We start from the raw sequence: 22,552 nt of genomic DNA, 5'->3' as shown, positions 1-22,552 counted from the left end.
ATTATGGATAGCTTTTTCTCTGGTATATTTAGCAATATTTATACCTAGAAATGTGTGCTATTGGAACCATTTCACTGGGTGACACAGGTCGAGCCCAGAAAATAATTTTATCATTTTTATTGGACTCAGACGAGTCTGTTAAGTACTGAAATCTCTTAAGTTGAGGTACCACTGTATAAGCAAAAACAAAGTCATGGAAAAAATGTTATTCAAGAAAGCCATAAACTAAAACAGACAAAAATTGGGGTTGACTAAATGAACTAAATAACTAACACGAGGGCATCCAAAAATAATGAAAAACAAGATGGAACAAGGTCATGGAAAACACTAAAAAGAACAATAAGAACAAACAAAAAATTGCAAAAAATAGGTACATTCATGATCTATCACTGATTTAACTTTACATATACTAACATTACAACACCACTGATTATTGACACAACATGCTTACAAAAGTTCTAAAGCATAATATTCAACAAATAGTCTCAATACATAAAAATCTAAATTCTATCATCAAATATTTCTCCCTCTTTGTAAAACTAATTCAATTATGATTCAATCAGAGATTTATTCATGATACTGTATTGAGTGTTCATCTACTTTGAATGATTTGCAAGAGAGTGCAAAAGCCATTTTAATAATATTAAGCCCACAGGATTTCATGTTGTTGCTATGGTAAACATACTCTATGTTGTTTTTAATTCCTTTAAAAGCAGTATCATAACACTCTTAAACCACAATAGGTTTCATTAAACATAGAGAGCATTTCTCACTGGAATTTCAGTCTGTAAAAGCATATCATGGTTTCTGCTCTTGGCAAGAAAATTGTCAAGCAGAAGCTGATCCTTTCTACTATACAAGATGGTAAGCAACACTATCCTTATCTTTTAGCTGGAAAGGATAAGACATCTTTTAAAAATTAATGGTTGAAAACATTAAGAAATCACCCTATGCATAGTATTAAAGGAGAAGTTCTGCTAAATGTCAACACATTATCATTTGATGCACATAGATAATGTAAATAACAGAATTTCCACACACTACCTTAATACGTGACTGCTGAGCTGTATCAGGCCAATCGATGAATTTCTCCTTGAAGAGGATAGTTTCAACATTTTCTGTAAGTTTGGCACACAAGCCCCATTCTGGTCGGGACCCTGTTTGAAGCAAGAGAAACAATTTTATAGAGTGGTTCAGATGATTATCAGTAACAATAACTATAAGAGTATTAATTTGCTGTATTGCAAAAAACTTTGGCTATTACACAGTACTGAATATTCAGATAATGTCATTTGATATAATGGTTAATAAGCTATGCAGTAAATTTCTGAATAATCAACATCTAGACTTCTGAAATTCTAGGCTACTAACTTTTGTTAGTCTACACAACCTAAATTCAAAATTCTTTCCATGTTCCTAGTACACAAACACTCTAGTTAGCAATCCAAGCATCTGTGATCACAGTTTGCTGCATTAGAGTCATGGCTGACAACACTACCACCTTAGCTTACCAGAAGAGTTAATATAGTGGCAGATGCTCTCAGAAGAGTGCACCAAGTTCTCCTAGCAGAATGGTCTTTTAACTTGAATATTTGTAAGGCTTTGTGACACATGTGGAACTCCCTTGTTGGACCTGTTTGCCAACTTATTAAAAGCGAGACTTCCTCTGTGCTGTTCTCCAAATCCAGATCCAGTGGCCTGGACAGGGTGAAGCATGAGATGGACTCAATGCCTATACATTTCCTTCATTTAGGCTGCTGAGCCAAGTACTGGTGAAATTCTATGGCTCCTTGATGTCTCAGATGACAGTCATTGCTCTATTCTGTCCTCACCAGAAGTGGTTTCCCAAGGTTTTGGGCCCAACTGTGAATCTTCCCGGATCTCTCCTGCTCAGAGGTTTCTTCAGAAGCAACCTCACTTCCACAGATTTCACCCTTATCCTCAATGGTTTTTTAAAGGTCACTGTGGCTACTATTGCGAGCCCCCTGAAGATCCTCCTCCATAACTCTTTACCAGACAAAAAGGATGAGATTCATGGCTTGGTTTGACCAACATAGTTCTCATCCCCTCAAAAACCCCTATTTCAGTTCTAATGGTCTTCACCATTTGTGTAATGACAAGAAGCTTTCTTTCACAACTATTATGGGTCATCACTCCACCTTGTCGTCAGTCTAATTCCACCTTGTCTTCAGTCTTTAATCTGAAGATATATCTGAATACAACAAAAGTATTTCTGATTTCTTCTACCACCTCAGTAAATCTCACCTTTAAACTTCAGTGAATCCATTGAGTGGAACTTATTAGTTTTGAGCAGTTTTACTAGACCACCTTGCATGCCTTTGCTAAATGCAACTCTTTTAGTTAAGATAACTTGGCTTCTTTCAGGAGAAGTTTTCCACTCAAGTCGTTTGTACTCAGTTGGTTTCTCTTTTGCCTCATTTTGCAGCATGACTCATCTTCTAGCAAGGTTGGTTCTCTTTTTGGTGTCTGCTATTCCTGTCCTTCCTTGCACAGCTAGAGGGCATTCTTTTCTGTCCTGTCAGGACTCTTCAGGCCAACCTTCAAAACAGAATCCACTTGTTCTTCTCCCTCTTGTCTGTTTCTGCATACACATTGTCAAGATCAGCCTATACTGTATCCAGGCACTTGGTGTTGTCAAACCACATTTGCCAGATTCTATTTACATGAACTCATTAATTATTAAATAGATTTAAACTGTGCAAAGCCCACCCATTTGCACAAAGCAAATTATTTCAAAGAAAACAATTCTAGACTCCCGAGTCCACGCAGGTAATCAATCAGTGTTCATTCTCCTGTGTCAAGCTCTGCCTGTAGATAGATGGGAAGGCAGGAGGCACTGAAGTTTATAGTTAATGGGTTTGCATGAAAATCAGTTTTGTTTTTTTGAAAACTGTTGATGCAATTCTTCAATCATAAGATAATGTAAATTGCCATTTAGGAGAAAAGTTGAGGCAGATAAAGCCGGGGAAGGAAGCCACACATAACAAAAGTTCAATCCTCGGAAATGATTGGGAATTGGAAAAGGCAGGGCCAAAGAAGTTTTTCTAAGGTTAATGAGTTTCCTTTGGTAAAATATCCTAAGATGAGCACTTCCAAGTGATGAGTCTGTGATGTAAGAAGAATCCAGTGTAGGACACTCACCCAACAGAAGAGGTGAAAAGTCAGATATATACCAAGAAACACATGCCTCCAAAGTATCGGATGAATTATGAGGCTAAAGAAGATAAGTAATTTAATTCCTTCTCAACTAAAAGTATATAGTGTGCCGTGATGATGGAACCAAATGAATACAAATCTGCTGTTTTTTTAATGAATTAAAAAATCAGCAGATTTGTCAATCACTGGGGCCTCAGGTGAACTGGCAGAAATAAGATATAACTTCAACATTTAAGAAGAACCTGGAGATGGTCATCAACATGAAAAGGTAGATGGTCTGTCCTACATATGACAGGACCATGAGATTGTAAAGCAGTTTTGCTGAAGTCAACACTCCACTTTAGACTTTTCAGCACTTGATTAACCACTTAGTATCCCTGGAGAAATTTGTACCCCGCAGTCATTTTGAATAAGGTCTCTCCTACTCCAGCTCCCTAAATCGTGGTCAGTGATGACAATGCCTATTCATTTCCCAGTTCCAGTCTTAGGAAAATTTTTATGGATTTGCAGATGAGTAAAACCACAATCATCTCCTAGTGGGTGACCCTCTTGACCCTACTATTCCAAAGATTCTAATTTCACAGAAGTGTTGCCTCCTGAATTTTCAACTAACAGTCCTTTGAATGCCACAGGACAGCTTACAATATAGCAACTTCCTCAAAGTACTGGGACTTGAACTTACATGGATACTAAGATCCACTGGGGTGTCCTGGAACCAACCCCTTAAGTGTGTCAAGGGAAAATTGTATCCAAATGAAGAATCAAAGGAGGATACCTTTTGGAATATCTAACTGTTAAGGAATATGAACTTGAATGAAAGCTTTTACCATTCATGTGCTATATACAGTGGGGAAAAATATGCTTGTGACCAAGAGCTATCATAAAAGCCTAATATGACAATGTATTTATTCTGGTAAATGTAAACATATACTGAAATGGCACTTTTGTAAAAAGTTTTACAACACAGTTTTATTTGTTAAAGTTTTATAGAACATGGCAGAAATTCTCATTTCATTATGTTTGTTTTATTCACTTTCTTTATTTATACAAGGAATCCCCAGAGGAGGGGGTTTCCAAGTTGATGACATAATTACTGCTGATGACAGACATCATAATAAGTAAGTATACCTTAGTTTTACCAGACCACTGAGCTGATTAACAGCTCTCCTAGGGCTGACCCGAAGGATTAGACTTATTTTACGTGGCTAAGAACCAATTGGTTACTTAGCAACGGGACCTACAGCTTATTGTGGAATCCGAACCACATTATAGCGAGAAATGAATTTCTATCACCAGAAATACATTCCTCTAACTCTTCATCAGCTTAAAGTCGATGGGTGAACTCCGGCCCATCGAGTGACAGTCTGAAGCTCAAGTGATTCGGCCAACAAAGGGCTGAGACATCATAATGCAAAGCTAAAGGTTTATCTACAATTTTATGGCTATAATCATGGAGACTTAATTTTCCAGTCAAAATCCCTGACTAACAATAAAGTTGACTGAAGAGAAGCTCCAGCTAAGATGTGAGTGAGTCAAGTTTTAGCTTTCAAGTAAGCCCCTTATACATTTTATCATATCCTGTAAATTAGCTTCCTATATAAGGCCTATGTGCAAAGATACAAATGACATAAAGTAACATAATATTTATTATGATATAAAACCTAATAATACAGTCCTTTCATACATGAGAATGAGACTCAAATAGGATAGCCTAGGACCCTAAGACCAGCAGCCACAAGCATCTTTGTTAATGTTTACAATTAAGAGTATGTGGATAAAAAAATGGTTGATGGTATAAGGCTTGTGAATATGATTAAAGATTCTGTGTATAGTAGTTAAGTAGAAATTCTTTGTAAGGTTCATAAATGATACTTTAACATGAAGTTGATAGAACTGTGCTAGGTTAAAGAAAGCTTGAGGGTTACAGATTATCAAAACAGATAAGTTCAATATATTTACTGTAGATTGTATGATTGTCTTTTAAAGACTAATTCATGAAGAACAAACTAAATTTTATATGATAGGCTAAAATAAACTCTTGGATAAAATCTTGGAAGGCTTAACTACCCCACTTTTTTTACTCAATGACCTGACCTTTGGAACCTAGCTTGGTCATACGTTCTTGTACTGGGTAAAAATAACATACAACCATTTGAATATCCATCCAACTGCTGTGATCATAAATTCACTGTACTAACCTTTCAGTTCAGCCTGTGAGAGAGGAGTCATTGGCATAATTGGGTTTATATCACAGTCGGAGTAATCATACGTTTCTTCCCACAACTCTCGGGCTAAAGCAAGTCCAACCTTGCGTTCATCTCCACACGCTCTTTTTCCAGCCCATACATATAATTCTGCTCCAAAATCAAACACTAGCACCTGAAAAATAAAGATTCAAATCAAAGATAAACTGATAAAAAAAGCCGAGCCAGCATCAAGTCTCAACATGAACTTGGATTAAAAATTAACACATACTTTTGATACAAACCAGAATCTCTATTATACACAAATGCATAACAATGCATGAAAAGAATATTTTTGGAACCTCTGTAAAAATTATGTTTAGTGTAATGTTGCTGCCAGAATTTCATCATTTAGGTATAAAAAAAGGTTTGTGACCCTGAATGGCTGGTCATGGTCACTTATACGAATAGCAAGCTATAAGATCAGTTAGGGGTCTCTTTCAGTCCAATATGAGCAAAATCTGAAGCAGAAAATGGAAGGTGAAATTATCATTATACAGTACAGTACTTGAAAAAACATGAAACACCACTGTTTGGCATACAATAAAGATTAATTACTGATAACAAGGTAGTAAAAATTATTTAGAAAATTGTACTGTAGATATGCTGCACTGAGAAAATTCCAATTAAGGAGGAAGGGCAGAAATTTTTGGTTACTCTAGTGAATATGAGTGTCTAGTTTCACAAGAAATGTGCTGAAGCACTTACTTGATACTGTTTAGGGAAAGACAATGTCTGGGTTATTTGCTTTATTCTTAAAGCAAATAACTGATGCCATTGCAAGTGTTCAGAGACTGCACACATCTACCAAAGTTACTTGGGATGTATGCGGTGTTGATATAGGCCAAGGACATTTTTGTATCCCTTGTGCCTCTGTTGGGTGACTGAAAGAGCATGACAGAGAACCAAAAGGTCCCATTTCCCCAACAGGTACATTCTTATTTCTTCTAAATTTCTACCATATGCTACCAGAACTATGGTTTACCTTTTAGCAAAATTTTTGTGAAGTCACACATAAATTTTTACATATTCTTGCTAAACAACAGAAAAAACAAAACAAAATATAAGTAAAAACAAAAAAAGAAATTAACTGACTCAAACTTAACCTTGATGTAATTAAACATAAAAATCAAGGTTTTTGGCAGTTTGTTTACAATATTATCACAGTCATTTCTTGTTGGGCTGTACTTGATACTGTAAAAGGCACTGTAAATTGTACTATAAGTTTCGTGTGTTCCCTTACTTTCTACCTGCCTGGCTGACCAACTTGAACTGTTTCACATTTTATGAATGAACAGAAGCTACTGTTTCAAAACAAAGTGCTCATATTCTTAATTCTGTCGCAAAAGATGTAATAATATTTACGTGAAATTAATCTGGTCTTATTCATAATCACCTACTGTATATCCTTTCTTAAGGTTTGCTATTTATTGACTCCATACTGCCAAGGTATATTGTGCCTTAAATAGCACCGTATAGCATTACTAATGTTCTTTGCAGCATCCCAATAGCCCATAATTGGAGAACTTGATGCATTTTCATTTTGTGAAGCAAAGTAACTTCTAATTATTCATTCATTTACTTCTCAGCCATTCCATTTGGTCTTTCCCCACCTAGAAGTTTGTATCCATTAATATGGTGTTATTCCTATATCTGACTCACATTTAGGCCAGCTATATAACAATCAAGACGACTGAGTTGTGCGCTTAAATTACTGTAGTATAATAATAATGCTATTATTTATTGTAAAGGTTTTAGTCTTGCTAAATTATCAATGATATGTTCTGGTAGAAACTGATGCATATGACTTCTTAACAGCACCTTATTACATATTAATACTACTATAATTTAAATAGAGTACTATGATATAAAATTGTCAATTCTTACTTTCAATCTATGTACTTTGGCAAAAACAAAATGGAGAGAAATAAGGGAAAAGACCATTTGTTTTTAATTGTTTGCAGAATATGATGAGGATTATTGAAACAAACTGTGGTATAAACACTTAACAGATTTCTTATTTCTTTTTAATGTTATATATAAAATGTAATGGATGCAGCCGGTCGATGAGTATGTTAGATTCTCACGTTGGAAGTGGCTAGGCCATGTGTATAGAAGACAGGGAATAGTACGAGATACACCGGGGTGGGTTGCCCTCGGTAGAAGAAGTAGAGGTAGGCCAAAGGAGAAGCGGTTAAGGACAATGAGGCAGGAAGCAGAAGAGTGTTGGGGAGATCTTGAATTAGCCCAGGACAGAATGTGGTGGCGTGAGTTCATCAAGGCCCTATGCATCCCCATGGGTGGCACAGGAAATGACTGACTGATTGATTGATTGATATAAAATGTCACCGTAGAATATCACTTGGTGAAAATTAGCCCAGAATACACAATGGTTCTTTCAGCAATTTTAACATCTTACAGGACCTCCTTAAAAAACAGTGGATGTTTCCTTTCTCACTTACTAAAAAAAGGGTGCTTATTCTGTAGCTTAGCGAAAACTCAGTGCTTTCAGCATATTCTAAGTCCTAAAAAACTATAATCACTTCAGAGAGATTTTGAAGTGGCAACTAAGATAATCATTTGAGAGAGATTTTGAAGTGGCTATCAGCATACTCTATTAGTAACCATTTTTCCTCTCTAAAGGTTTGTCGAATTTTTTTGTGTTGTATAAAATCATTTCCTTATCATTGTATTTCATATTGTTTCAAACATTGCTGATAACTCGGGGTGCTTACTGTTTTGCACAAGAAAAGTGCAATTTGTTCAAAAAGAAGAGATTACATACAAACTATCAGAAAAAAGGCCAAACATGGTGTGGGTCCCTGTTTTGCTCATAACACTGAAAATGAGTTAAATGTTGATGAGATTCCAAGCAACAACTCTTTTGGAGGCAATAAGATTAATTAAACTAAGGGAAGAATATACTGAAAGTATCAGCAATGGCAGCAGAGACTGGTAGCTTTAATGTAGGAGCAAAGCGTAACATCATTTGAAAACAGACAGTGTCACATCAACTGCCATTTACAGGTGTGCCAAGGCCTCCACAAATGCCAGAGGAAAATAGTAGCCTATTGAGCACCTAAAGTTTTATACTTATTATTGATTCAATTGATAACTCTCCTAACAAAATTTAAGTACTTAATAGGTTTGATATCCAGCGCCATTGTGAGTACCCTACAAGTCATCCTTGCTCTTGCATTCTTGAATGCACAGTTACCCTATGATATTTAATGACATTGTTTTGAGCATATCTGAGTAAAGTGCCTGACAACAGCATAAACAGGCATACTGATTCTCAATTTCTCATGCAAAAGGGTTCAGGTTGGAACTGCAACCAGCCCAACCTGCTTTTTTGGATATCACATACAATACAAATGATGTAGTTTTACTTCTTCATACATTGCTATTACTTTTAACATGAAGAGTGACTTTTTGAAATTGAATGTTTCTGTTTGAAAACCAAAGTGTTAATTATACTTCTTAAAGACAAATTTAGTTTGATGATAAACCTATGCAAAATCTTGCGAGTTTCTTAAACCAAAGTTACATTAGTAATTTGGTTGGAATTCCATTTAATATTTATATTTGTATACATACCATAATTTTCTTTTAAAAAATTTGAATTTTATCAATGCTATTTACACATAAATGTCAAAAGATAAAAGTTATTAGTTTAGAATATCTGTTTCTAAACTGGTTGACTAAGCATTTGCTTTACCCATTACTGCAAAAGAAACTAAGCTTTAAATGTTCTTTTTAAATATTTAGCTCCTATTTGTTTTCACATAGCTATATCTAGAACTTGTACAATTTACATTAAACTGATTTTATAAACAAATAATTTCTTAACAATTACAAACTATAATTAGCTGTCTAAAAGCTTTCATTATATGACTTATTTACAAAACAATGGCAAAAACTGACATATTTACTTTTAATTGGATAACTTTTTCCAGTATGCTTTATCAAAATTTTGAAATTGTTCATATTCAGGGGGTATTCAGTTTACTTAAGTAAATTAAATGAAAGATAAAATGTTTTCCCTAAAAATTCCAGAAACAGAGTAAAACAGTTCTTTAAGTAGAATAACTGAATAACTTTTATTTTGCAATGGCCTTATATCATAAATAACTTCATACTAACCTTATCTGAATTTAAAATTTCATATTTTGGCATCTGTCCCCAAGCTTCCGGGACAGGCAGAAGAGAATCTTCCTGGACTTCATATATTTTATTAGCAGCTACAAGGGATGCCTCTACATAGCCATCTTCATCAGCAGCTCCACTGGCATTAGCTACAGTACTGCTTTCTCCACCTACATAAAAATCAAACAATATCAATAGGGGAACAATAAGTGTTATTCCCCATTTATTTATTAATTAAATATTTAAAAAAACATTGTATAATTAATTTAATTCTATTTGTAATTATTCACCCATTTACTTATTAACTAAATATTTAAAAACATTGTATAATTAATTTAACTATATCTGTAATCATTCATGACATCAATATGAACCACAAAAGTTACTCATATCATGTACAACAAGTACAGTCAAGCTTTATACATAAGTGCTAAAAGAATGCCTCATCTACTTGAAAAAATATGAAAACGATTGTCCGCATACATTTGATATTCAAGTCTAGAGGCACAGCATAAGAGTGAGAAATTAAGTAGACAAGGGATAAAATATTAAAAAATGGAAGAATGTCTTGAAGCACGAACCACCTCAAGAACTAAGAGGAAGATCTTAGCGAGAGTGAGGCAAAAACTTTTAGTTTCCTAGAGAGGAGGCAGGACCCCTATAAGAACCACAAGAGGGGGCCAGGAGGAGTCTTTGTAAGATGGATGTTGTGAGATGATGATCAAATCCATGATGAGATACCGAAAGACAACTGAAGGAAAATGAGTAACAGTTACTGTGGCTATGAGCAACAACAACAAAGGGTTATGCTAAAGATGCTTGGGAAGGATCAGATCCAAGACGAGAAGTAGAAGTGGGAGGAGGCAGAGTTCTCAGAGATTGCCATAGGGGTGTCAGCTATTGCACTGGAGTTCGATTGGCATCTCCAGAATACTCTGATTTTTGGAACCATGCCAGTAAATACAAATGTAACATCCAATATGAACAATTTAAAATTCTTACTAGGGCCTCTTCCCCGTGAAAGCTTGCGATCTATCAATCACTTTTTATTAAACAAGTAATAGTTCCAGAGTTAAACAGTCAACGAATGCCACCCATCTCTTCTTGGCATGCGTTTACTTTTAACCTACATATCTTGAGACTGTCCCTCATGTCCCTCCAATTCCTTGGAAGGTACTCAGCATTTCCCTTTTAGTTTTTAGTTTCTTTTTAAATAAATTTCCTTTTATAATATCAATTAGTCTGGTCAAGTTTATATTATTTAATGTTTGTATGTTTCCAACTTTATATTACTGAATGTTTGTATGTTTCAGCTTGATGATGAGGCTAGGCCCCAAAATGTTGCCAAAATGAATAGATGAAATGCTGTGAGACTTCTCCTTTTGATGCCCTTTGCTGTGTGCTGTGTGTGTGTGTGTGTGTGTGTGTGTGTGTGTGTGTGTGTGTGTGTGTGTATATATATATATATATATATATATATATATATATATATATATATATATATATATATATATATATATATATATATATATATATATATATATATATATATATATATATATATATATATATATATATATATATATATATATTACTATACATATATATATATACAGTAAACACTCCGTACTCACGGAGGATGTGTACCACACACCCCTGCGAATAGCTAAAACCCATGAATACTTAGAACCCTTCTAAAAACACTTAGAACTGCCTATTTCGATAGTTCAAACACACACAACACAAACTAAAAATGCTTATACAGATATTATCCTACTTACGATGGGGTTAAGTTCCAAAAAAAACCCACCATTTCTTGGAAAAAACGTAATACCAAAACGTATCCCGAACATAGCCTAGCCTACACTAGGGTATTCAGTGCCATGTACTGTATACATATATGGTAGCCTAGCCTACGCTATAAAATATACTCTTTACATACACTGTATAATTATTAATATCAGCTAATTCTGGAGGTTCATGCAAAGTGACTTATGATAATTCAATACAAAGAGAAATTGAATAACAAACAAGAATTAGCTTAGCCTGCAATATGGGACATTGTTTACATACACGGTAGCGTAGCCTACATTATACTCTCCTCTATATTCACATATCGTATTATACAAACGTCAACATAATGAATATGCATCTTTTCCATGATTCTTTTAAAATGTTATGCCTAAATTCACTTTATCCAATAATATTGTATATATATATATATATTCTTATATTGCTTTTGTATTATAAATTGTGATCATAGCGATCAACGTTTTGGTTTGGAATTGTTTACGTGGCATTTATTTTTCCGTGTTTAATGCTTCTAGTTAGTGTAAACGTATCTCTAGATACTTTATTTATATGGGTCAAGGTTATTTTTCGTTATACGAAGGGTTTTTAAGTCGAAATATAGCTAAAATATGCCTCGTTGTGAAATTAATTATTCTATTATTTTTGTTAGTAGATGATGATGGCCGTTTGGGGGCATTTGCTTTATGTAAAAAAAATTCAAGATTCCGTTCGCTATTTTCACTTGAATTCATCATAATACAAGCTTTACGTATTTATCGTTTATTGGCGTAAAAATAACAGCAATGTGTTTTTTCATGCACAGTAGTTTAGATTAAAATACTTTCTCTCCCATTTTAATTATGATCGAGTTTCATCCATGTTGCCAATGCAAGATAATTTACAGTATAGTCATTAGCAGCCTGAACATTGTTTTCTCAGCTTCAGCTACAACTTGCAGCCTAAATTTTGCAGTACATTTCCTTGCCGATCTTTTATCCATACCAAATAAGGGTCATTTGTGCCATAAAGTACGGTAATTGTTTACTGTATTACCGTACGATGGTTATAAGCAAAACAACAGTTTCTGGTCAGTTGTTCATGGCTGTACGCATTTACGCAAGAGTATAACGTTACTAACAATACTTTTTATCGTTCTCTTCTACTTTTTTAATTAGAAGACGGGGTAAAGAGATGGAGGAAAAGTTGTCTATTGTAATTTGGTCTCTCTCACTGCCTGATTACGCTACTGCCTGCGCCCGTGCCAAATTTAAAAATATTTACAAATAATATTGTGGTATCAGTATTAATTGCTTACCCCATTGCAAAATCGAATTATTGTAAGGTGAATTATCATAACTCAAGCATTACCTGAGTAGTTTAAAAGTTTTATCACAAAAAGTGCATTTAGTCATGAAAATGGGATGAAAATACAGTATTTAGTGAATATTTCTCAGTGAAAAAATACTGCGAATGGGCAAATTTTCCACAAATAATTGGTAGATATGTTCCAAAGAGAAATCCGTGAATATGTGAGTCCGCCAATCGTGAGAACGCTTATCCAAGGGGTTTACTGTATGTATGTATGTATGTATGTATGTATGTATGTATGTATGTATGTATGTATGTATGTATATATATATATATATATATATATATATATATATATATATATATAAATATATATATATATATATATATATATATATATATATATATATATATATATATATATGTTATGATTATCACCAAAGATGAAATCCCCCCAAGAACAGATATAAGAATATAACAATTAATGCTGAAACAGTTAAACAAACCAAGTTTTAATTATTTAGGATGCACTGTCACAAGTGATGGAAAATGCGAAAAAGAGATCAGGAAGAGAATATCCATGGCAAAAAATGCATTTGGTAAGATCAAGAAATTAGTCACCAACTCAAAAATATCTATGAATCTAAGTAGGAGGTTTGTGAAATGTTTTGTTTGGTCTGTATTGTTGTATGGCCGTGAAACTTGGACCTTGAGGAAGGCAGACGAGGAGAGGTTACACGCTGCAGAAATGTGGTTTTGGAGAAGGATGCTGAAAATATCATGGACAGAAAGGAAATCTAATGAAGAGGTATTAGAGAGAGTAGGCGTTGAGAGAGAACTTTTGGCTTCAGTGAGAGGTAGACAAATGAGGTTTGTGGGTCACATAGTGAGAAGACAAGAATTAGAACATCTCTCTCTCACTGGTAAAATCAACGGAAGTAGGCCAAGAGGAAGACCTAGACAAAAATATATGGATGGATTGGTGAGAATGACTGGAGGAAGAATGTCTACAGCTCAGTTGCTGCAGAGAGCCGGAAATAGAGAGGAGTGGTGAGCCATGATTGCCGACGTCCTTGGGGATATGGCACCTGGATGATGATGATGATACACAAGTAGTCCCAGGTTACGGCTGTTTTGACCTATGGTGTTCTGTACTTATGGAGCTTTTTCAAATATATTCATCAAAAAATTGCTTCTGGGTTACAGCTGATTTTCCAAAGTTATGGCGCCGTTACTAGGATTACGACACCATAAGTGCTAGATTACAGCACTTACAGCACCGTAACTCGCTGGCACTATAACAAGGTTAGAAAACTGGTTTAGGTGAGCTGTAGCCACCGGAAGGGTTCACTATAAGGAGGCCCCTCCTATAAGAAGGGGAGAAAACTGGTTTATTACCAGGGCAAAGCTCAAAACCCGTTTCTTTCTCCAGGCTTACCTAAGCCTCTCTCTCATTTTTATAATTTTTCTTATGATGTTCTGGGTTAAGGCAATTTCTGAATTATGGCATGCCGCTGGACTGGAACCCTGCCATAACCCGGGACTGCTTTATTTATTTTATTTATATTTATATATTTATTATATATATATATATATATATATATATATATATATATATATATATATATATATATATATATATATATATATATATATATATATATAAAGAATTTTGACAAGGAAAAATCTATTTCTGGAGAGGGGCCCGTGTCACCCGGTGAAATAGTCCATTCAGCACTTATTTCTAGGTAATTCCGTTTGCTAGATACCAGAGAAAGCTAAATGAAATGCTGGAGTTACTACCCCAGAGCGAGCTCCACTAGATGGAGTCGTGTATGGAAAAGGGTGAACTACAAAAACACGGAACTTTATCCTATAGAGATTCCCAATGTCAAAAGTCCCAACGAGAGAGGTGCCGATACAAGCCCATGCACTACTCGTGGACTGTATACAAGGCAACACTAGCCGCATTCCATGTTAGCACCCACCTCACTAGAATGAAGTTTATCAAGGGAGGGAGAGAATGAAAAACAGGGTGGGTCACGGGTGACACGGGCCCCTCTCCAGAAATAGATTTTTCCTTTGTCAAAATCCTTTTTCTGGATCAGGGTCCGTGTCACCCGGTGAAATAATAACAGAGAAATAAACATCATTCTTATGCTATTAAAGACTTAAATAGAAACGTTGAAAACTAGGAGAATTCTACCCTGAACATTAGTAAGGTCCTCTAAGTTCATGTAATGAAAATAATGTAAGTGGTCACCGTCTAAGATCATGAGCTTAGAATAGCACCTGATGGACTATTTCACCGGGTGACACGGGACCCCGATCCAGAAATATATATATATATATATATATATATATATATATATATATATATATATATATATATATATATATATATATATATATATATATATATATATATATATATATATATATATATATATATAAATCAAATATAAAGAGCCCATAAAACTGCCAAAATGTAAAAAGTAAATGCTATATTTCAGAAACCAAACTGTTTCTCTCCTCAGGCAAAGTATTGAATGAGAACAAGTTACAGTAAAACAGTATTTATACCAGAAGGTCCATTGGTCAGCCGTTATGTCACTCCAGTTGACAATTTCTCATTAGTCTTCTTAATCACTGGTTGGAGGAAGATTTTATCTATAATATCTGAATCTCAGGCTCCTTTTGAAAGATTCATTGTATTTCTTTGTTTAATCAAAGCTGATTCCACCATCTGGCTTTTGAACCAACAATTGGTGCTATAAATTATATGTGACAAATTCCAATTTATTCTGTGATTATGGTTATTTATGTGATTAAAAACAGCTGAGCTCTGTTGTCCATACCTAACACAATGTTTATGCTGTATTAATCTCTGGGGGAGTGATTTACCTGTAAAACTGATAGATTGTTCACAATCGAGGCAAGGGATTTCGTAAACGCCTGTGTCTTTGGGGACTGGCTTGTGTTGGATGTTAATCAGGGATTTGGCTAATTTGGGTAGGTAAAAGCAAAAGGGTTGGAGTTTCCAAGTGTCTGTGTCAATGCCTTAATCCTGTCTAGTTGTGGGATTTTTATTTTATTGTTGGGCACCTCTCTAGTCTTGTTTTGAGGGGGATGGTAGAAAATTATGTTGGCTTAGTGGATCGCTTTCTCAGTTATATGGTCATGGTATTTTAAAGATGACAGCTGCTTATGGATAAGTTCAATTTCCTTTTCCAAGAAATCCAGGGAGCAAATCTGTAAGGCTCTTAAAAATAAATTGCTGGCTACGCCAATCTTGATAGATACGTCATGATAGCTAAAAAAGTGGATGTATGTGAATGAAAAATGTTGGTTTTCTGTATATGGAAGATGTAAGCAGTAGCTGCTGCTGCTGCTGCAATTACCAGTTGATCCACAATCAGAGAGAGAGAGAGAACGTTATGTGGATCTTTAGACAGTTTCAGGATTCCCAGGATCCAATCAGGAACTCCTTTGACAGCAACAGCACCGAGGTAGTGCCATGGTTACACTCTCCTCCTCCAGAGATTTTTATTCTTCAAAACAATGACCAGGGCAGTCTCCTACACTTCCTTTCTTGAAACTTAATACAGTTCCTTTTAGACTTTCAAGAGTCTCAAGATCCAAAGAGAGACACTCCTTGGTGTGATAGCAACGACACCATGACCATGTTAGTGCCATGGTCAATAAAGGGTCTAGTGTCCTTTCATCTTCTTTGCTGCAGTGCAGGTACAGTACACAAGTAGACAGTAGCACATACAGTGCAGTGGCCAACCAGACACATCCCAAGCAAATGGATGTAATTACAAACAATTCAATCGCTACAGTCCAGAGATAAGGACGGTTGATCTTGGCACCTTGATTTCCTGAAGTTTGTTTAACCTCTTAAGAAGCTTGGTCATAGTCCTCCTTTTCTCGATTTGTTGAAGTTGTCGCTATTCTGGTTTGTCTTCTCGCACCTTTGAACAAAGCAAGACGTCTTTAGTATCCATTTACATTTGGCGGCTTAAGCCTTTCACCATTCTACATGTTTTGAAGGTGATCAGTGGGACTGATCATTCCACTTCTATGGTCCTGTGGTTTCAATGACAGCGTGACGTCTATGTCGCCTCCTTAAAGACTAGACTTTCAGCCCATTTCCAATGACTTGTTTGTTAGCTTTCAGTTGGCCAAGAAACATTGTTCAAATTGTCATTTCTCTGACTAAGGAGATGATCAAACAAGCGTACCCTGCAACTTCCTGGTGGACATCAATACGTTTCAGGCCAGATCTTTCAAAGCCAGGGGCATCAGTCTGTCCATGGTATTTAGGAAGAACCTGTTGGTCGAGTACTAAGCTGGCATGTATTCGTGCAGATCACATTCATCTCTTTTACCTTGGGACATTACCCATAGGTCCTTGGACACCTTTTCCTTGGGTCCTATGTTGGATGCTCAACAAATCATGTAGTTCACCCAGCTCTTGAGGGACAGGTTGCATCTCACCTAAGGTGTGCAGCTGCAAGGGGAAGGTGTATGTGGGACTGGCCTTCTCCCTTTCTCCTGTCTTCCTTCCTCTTCTAGTGGGAGAGGAACAATTAATAACAATTAATGAGCCGTCATATGCTGGACGGGTGTGCAAGCAGATGACCAAGATGACTGAGTATCCTTTCTATAATCTAGCTCAATTTGGGTTAGTAGAAGCAAATCCTTCCTTCTCTCTAGCAAGGGCTGAGAGGGAATAACTATGAACAAACTAGCTTTATAGTCTCCAACAATGTGGGTTCATCCAAACCTTTTTTGAATCAAGGATATTACATTCCATTAATTCAAAATGTCCAGAAGTCTGGCAATTGAACGTCTCTCTTGTTCAACAGATCAGAGGTATGGTCTCCTTCCTTTGCTCTTTCAATCCAGGTGAGCTGAACTACCAGTCCGTTCAGAGATTTACTCAAAATCCTCCCTCCAAAAAGTAAGTCTCCCACATGTAAAGACCGAGGGTTTGTACTGCGTAGGAACAAATGGCAAATTTTTAATGTAATTTGTATTTTTCCTAACATACAAACCTGAGGTCTTTAAACTGGAAAAAGGTTGCTTCTATCGGTTTTACTGCTATATTATTATGCAGGATAACCCTCTCTTTTGATGGCTTCTGAATTCCTATTGAAGGAGGGACCAAGCACCATTAAGTTTTGGGAAAGGCCATTCTGTCCTTTCTGTCATTCAACCTCAATCAGTTTTCCTTTCATTAATGAGGTATTTTCCATCTGGTGAAAGGATGCACTTTGAGGTGTCTCACTAAGGGTTACTAGTATCATTCTCAAGGGCAGATATTCATGCTCATAATACATTCTGATTTGCGGTTTATTGTCTGACCTAGTCTTATTATTGTTAGCAGTTGGAGCTCTAGGAATGAGTAGGCTGCCTCTTGTCACCCATTCTGATTTCAACTGGGATCTAGACAACTGATTCAACTTCTTTTTGGGCTTGGGTTTTTTATAACCCAGTTCCCATGACTAAAGTTTTTTGGTGAGAAAACCAATCTCTGCCTGGGCAGACTGTGTGGCCTCTCTATCCTCTATTTTAAAGGATGAGAAATTTTTACAACTCACACCCAATTCCATATCCAGGCCAGACCTGAATTCCTCTTGGGAATCATGGATAGCATCTCTGATATGCTGATGCTCAGTAGCAAGGTCATCCTTGATACTGTTCATAATTTCCTCCTGGAATTCTGAAAGCACTGCAAGCAGAATTTTCATCTCAGGGAAGCCTGCATGAACTGATTGAGCCAAGGCAGTCACATCACCATTGCCTGGCAGTACAGAAACACAGGATAAATCACTACCCACTAGAAGGTACAGACACTTCAATACAGTACATGACTGCTTCATGAGAAAGGCAAGATTTTCATTGGAAGTATCTCTCTCATGTAAAGCAGAAGACTGTTCCTTAGATCTTCCTGATTCAGAAGGAAAATTTCAGTGGCTATATCTACCTTATGTCAGGTGTTAGTGACCTCTCTCCCAAGGAAAGACTCTTCATCTCCATTGGAGGAACTGAAGAGGGAGTTCCTAGAATCCACTACATTTGAATTATTAGTCAAAATGTGGATTCTGCTAAGAGGGGGATGGAAAAACACTGCCATAGTTCTGCCAGAATGATGTACAGTAGTATCCTCCTTCCATACTCCTATGAAACCTATAACTCACAGAGACAGCTTAAAATGAGCTTTTTCATCGTTTAAACTTGCTGCCAAGACCATGTTGCATATTTCACACATGCACAGCAACCAACCAAATTCCCCTTCAGGGGCTGGCTCATGGCAAATAGTTATGAGCCATTTCCACAGGCAAAAAACAGAAATGAGCAATTTGCTGTGGTGCAGGTAATGTGTAAGTCCTGTCTAATAATAGCCCATGAACAAGTATTTATTAAAAACTACCTAGTGTTAGCTACCTACAGTATATCACTGTCTAAGCAGCAAGCACTTCAAATTAAAGCAGGCTGACATGGCCACAAGTATGTGTCCATAGTATGACGTAAGGTAACATGATCAATGGGTCATATCCTTTAAATAGTCATGTATTGAAATATTAATTCACAATTACTATAATAACACTTCCTTAAAGGATTTTCTTACAAATACTTTTTAACTAAATTAAGACAAAACTAAATGGATATCCATACTATATATTTCTACACATTCCATAACCTTTGAATACCTCGTCTATTCCCAAGCACCAGGTAAAGGTTATTTAGCCTATAGGCTGTTGGTTGGTACATAATTAAAATCAATAATTATTGGAATTATCATACCACAAATATACAAAATCAGTATCTCTAATATTTAATTGTTTGGCAAAGCTCACCATTACAAAAAAAGTACTTTCTATATTCCCTTAGGAAAAAGACAAGCATCCCGACAATTTCTGTCAACACCTGTGAAGTCACTACCCAGGGAGTAATACCTGTTGGAAGTAGATCAGCATACATGTATTTCCTATTGCCCTTGAAAAGAACCCTGATATTAAGGATAACTGAGGAACTTTCTGTATCACAACATCCATTTAGTTTGATTATGAAATGCTACAAAAGAAGTACTGGCCTTTAGTAAACACCAAGGTTCGTAAGTCAGTTACAATTGGGAACTATGATCATGTATGTGTTTCGTAAACAAGAAGTTAGGAAAACCCAATTTACCCTTTCGGTAACTATCATTACCTTAGTCTAATTATCCTTTGTCAAACAAGAGAAAAAAACAGCACAGCAATTATAATGTAGCCTAACAATATACCCCTAATTTCTCACCTTGCAAGAGGCCTACTGATCCCAGTTTTAACAAATGTAAGCCTGTCCATTAAAATTTTAAGGAACTAAAACTTTTCGCTGGGTCTTACAACTAAGAACTTAGCTTTAGTGGTATTATGATGATTGAAAAATGCATAGTTGAAAACTATTTCTGGAGGAAAACCTGGGGATTAGTGAACTCTTGGACAGACCACTGTAATGGGGAAGATAGCTGACAAATGCTCTGTTGTCACACCTGTGAGAGGGGATGTAGGGGAAACCGACGCATTCGCTGTAGGACAGACAGCACTATTCTGGCTGAGTCTAACTGTAAGAGAATTCTTTGTAATTGGTTGGTCTGTCTCATCGAGCCATGTGGGGAACATGAGAGTGTACCTCCTTTGAGGTTGAACAGTGGCCACGCTATCAAATATATGTGTGTGTGTGTGTGTATATATATATATATATATATATATATGTATAGTGCTTTCCTGAGTTACGGTGGCACTGATTTACAGATTTCAATCTATAGTATGACATTCCCTTAAAAAGGGGTTCCTATTCAATCTGGTTAGGCTACTGCCTATTCTAGGTTTATATCACCTTTAAGGATATATGCTACATAAGACCCTACTAGTAAGTAGCCTTACAGGTAGACTACCGTGTCGTAAAAACTAGGTTATTTTATTGAGCCTATGATACTGTTTATATATAACCCTAGGCTGACTTGTTCTAAACTACCATTAGACCAATAACAGGATATTTTCTAAAATGTTCTTTCTTAGCCCAGTATAGGGTATTGCTAATCCAGATTATTATAGGTCACTCTTAAATGTGCAGTATAAGCTATATAAAAACAAACTTACTAATATGTAACCTTACAGTTAAGCTACTATTTTTGCCTAACCCAGGTTGTTTGTATCCAATCCTAGGCTATCTGGTCTACTATATAAAACAGTAACTCACTAATGTGTAACCTTATAGCTAGGCTATCACTTATGCTAATCTAGGCTACTGTCTAATCCGGATTATCTAATTCACACCTAAGGGTATCGGTTACATAAAACACAATTACCTTAGTATGCAGTCTTAAAGCTAGGCTACCATCTCATCCAGCACAGATTACTATTTCATCTTGTCCTAAGTTACATGGTATACGCTAACGATTTTGTCCAATAAAGGGATGTTTTGTAAAAAGTTAACACTTAATATAGGGTACTGCCTAGTCCTGGATTATTTAGATCATGCTTAAGTATACAGGCTTATATAAAAGGAAAAAATTTTAATATGTAGCCTTATATCTAGGCTACTGATTTATTTTGCCAGATATTGTTATTATTTGATTCTAGGATCCTTGGTCTAAGCTGGGCCACTTATGGATATACGTAACCCTGGATTGTAGGCTACAGACAACATCCACTATTAATCTAGTCTAAATTATTCTCACTTACTGCCAAGATTATTGTAGACATCATATTATCTGAAAGGATTTTCCATATTAATGATAAGTTGTGGAACATTTCTTTTAGTTAAAACATTTAGTTAGAATGACAAATTCTTTAAAACAATTTGAGCTTTACGAAACTAGCAATCAACGATAAGCGCCAACTGTGTGATGGCAAGAAATGCCGGGTTCTGGCTTTCACACACAAATCAATTATCAATTCCAAAAGTTTAAAACTAAAACTTTCACTGGAACTCATTATTAAGCACTTATCTTGCTATTTTTTATGTTTCCATGATCCTCACTAATGAAACCTTATTACATTGACCAATGAACAATACAGTAATGCTTCTTGGTCTTTGCACTGGTCTGTTGTTGATACTATGGAGGACTGCACATAAGCATTAATCACTTCTTCTTAGCAGATTTTGACAATGAAAGAAACTGGGTATACAACCTCACTGTAATGATTTGCCAAAAAGCCCCCTTATCTTTGAGTCCATTACATACTCCACCAAGTGTTAGTGTTTATCACTACGACACAGTACCAGGTTGTGAGACCAGCTATAAGAGAATTCTTTGACATTAGTTTGGTCACCATGGAGCTATGGTAGACAATGGAAGGGTAACTCCTTGAGGATGAAACAAGAGACTATGCTATCAAAAAAGTTTCTATGCCAAAACATCCACGCCAAATTGCTAATGCCATTCTGGATTTTCTGAGCCTCTTACTACTTTTCTGACTATCTGCTCTTCCCCTTTCTCATCTTATGTTTACAAAGCCCTGATCCTTGAGATCTCAGTCTAAAATTCAGTAAGCAAAATTATCACTCAACCAAGACTTACCTAACAAAGACCAAAACCTCTTCTTTCTCTCACTGGATGAATTTTCATCAACCTCTATGAGATTCTTTGCTGTATTGATACCCATGTCTTTTTGCTGAAGAATGTACTGACCAATTTCAGCAGCCTTGGCTCTCTCAATGACATTGGCAAATTCACCCTTGTAATGGAAAACCTGACAAAAATAAATTAAATACAATACAATTACATATTAATGAAAATGTACTAATAATGTATTACAAAAATTATTCACTGTGATGGCAATACTTTTATTTTGACACATGAAAAATTAGGATACACTATACATTTTATACTG

At 35.8% G+C, this 22,552-nt stretch overlaps 1 protein-coding gene across 8 annotated transcripts in view; it reads right to left on the bottom strand.

The window, feature by feature from the left end:
* Svil (Supervillin) overlaps positions 1 to 22,552 on the bottom strand; it is a 273,565-nt gene that overhangs the window by 99,003 nt on the left and 152,010 nt on the right. For all 8 annotated transcript variants that reach the window (XM_067084305.1, XM_067084306.1, XM_067084308.1 and 5 more), the window contains 4 exons: positions 22,240 to 22,411; positions 9,564 to 9,736; positions 5,376 to 5,556; positions 1,045 to 1,157 (listed from right to left, as the gene is read on the bottom strand). In XM_067084305.1, the coding sequence (XP_066940406.1) occupies positions 1,045 to 1,157; positions 5,376 to 5,556; positions 9,564 to 9,736; positions 22,240 to 22,411 (639 nt within the window). The remainder of the gene's footprint in view (positions 1 to 1,044; positions 1,158 to 5,375; positions 5,557 to 9,563; positions 9,737 to 22,239; positions 22,412 to 22,552) is intronic.

Source organism: Macrobrachium rosenbergii, chromosome 41 (assembly GCF_040412425.1).
Source record: "Macrobrachium rosenbergii isolate ZJJX-2024 chromosome 41, ASM4041242v1, whole genome shotgun sequence".
Taxonomy (NCBI): domain Eukaryota; kingdom Metazoa; phylum Arthropoda; class Malacostraca; order Decapoda; family Palaemonidae; genus Macrobrachium; species Macrobrachium rosenbergii.
This window is presented reverse-complemented; position numbering and strand designations above follow the sequence as displayed.